At 33.9% G+C, this 1,456-nt stretch overlaps 1 protein-coding gene across 1 annotated transcript in view; it reads left to right on the top strand.

The window, feature by feature from the left end:
* LOC108754879 (myb-like protein A) overlaps positions 1–1,456 on the top strand; it is a 6,162-nt gene that overhangs the window by 1,549 nt on the left and 3,157 nt on the right. Inside the window, exons 3-5 of the mRNA XM_018497526.1 lie at positions 44–716; positions 838–942; positions 1,206–1,423. Of these exons, the coding sequence (XP_018353028.1) occupies positions 44–716; positions 838–942; positions 1,206–1,423 (996 nt within the window). The remainder of the gene's footprint in view (positions 1–43; positions 717–837; positions 943–1,205; positions 1,424–1,456) is intronic.

Here is a 1,456-nt window from a genome sequence, read left to right on the forward strand (position 1 = left end):
CCACATCCAAATAACAATAAAAATCATTCACGCCCAAATAATGGTGAAAACTATCCACGTCCAAATAACGATGAAAATTATTCACGCCCAAGTAACAATGAAAACTATCCACGTCCAAATAACGATGAAAATTATTCACGTCCGAATAACAACGCAAACTATCCACAGTCGAATAACGATGAAAACTATTCACGTCCCAATAACAATGTAAATCATCCACGTCCAAATAACAATGAAAATTATCCACGTCCGAATAATGATAACAATTATCCACGCCCAAATAATGATGAAAATTATTCACGTCCAAGTAACAATGAAAACTATCCACAGTCAAATAACGATGAAAACTATTCACGTCCCAATAACAATGTAAATCATCCACGTCCAAATAACAATGAAAATTATCCACGTCCGAATAATGATAACAATTATCCACGTCCAAATAATGATGAAAACTCTTCACGTCCAAATAACAATGAAAATTATCCACGTCCAAATAATGATGACAACTATCCACGTCCAAATAACGATGAAAATTATTCACGTCCAAATAATAATGCAAACCATCCACGTCCAAATAACAACGAAAATTATCCAAGTTCAAATAATAGTGGATCCATTCAAAGACCTTATCCTGATTACAATAGAGAGGGTCCCCATGGTCCAGGCGATCGCATATCCGATCGAAATGAATATCCACAAAATCGACAGTGCAGGTACATCTGCCTCTCAATTAAAAATATATAATTCTTTATTAACGTTATGACGGAGATGGTACTTATTTATATTCATATTAGTTAAATAATTAACAATAAAATTTTAATTATTTTTAATCAGAGACGACGAATTTCGTTGCGGAAGTAACGAGTGCCTACCGCGAAGGGTTAGGTGTGATAATAAAAATGATTGTCGTGATTCCAGCGACGAAGAATCTTGTATGGCGTAAGCTAAATGCTTTTTAACTACGCATGTTTTTATATTAATTATGTACCTTCTTTAAATGCTGCTTCTTCGAAATTCATTACTTACAACGTGAAGAAATACTTGTATGATAATAATACTTGACTCTGATGTAATAAATATACTTGATTTCTTCTTTTTTCTTATCATTATCTTTCCGATAGCCTTCTGAACTTCTCTTTTTCTTGAAAATCTTAGCTTTAAGTGTATAATTTTACATATTTTACATATTTGCGAAATTATAGGAACAGAAATAATGACGACAGCTGTGTTCTACCTGGACAACCAGAAGGTGGGCATTACGAATTGGGTGGTTGTGACGAACGTTGCGATAAACGTCCTGGTGATACAGTTCCTAAAAACAGTTTCCTCAATTATACCTGTAAAAGCAATTACATGTTGAAAGGAAACACCATTTCCGTTTGTGTCGACAACCGGTGGTATCAGCCGCCTTCATGCCATAGTAAGTTTATTTCAACAGTATATATATATATAT

The sequence above is a fragment of the Trachymyrmex septentrionalis genome, unplaced genomic scaffold (genome assembly GCF_001594115.1).
Source record: "Trachymyrmex septentrionalis isolate Tsep2-gDNA-1 unplaced genomic scaffold, Tsep1.0 scaffold81, whole genome shotgun sequence".
NCBI lineage: Eukaryota > Metazoa > Arthropoda > Insecta > Hymenoptera > Formicidae > Trachymyrmex > Trachymyrmex septentrionalis.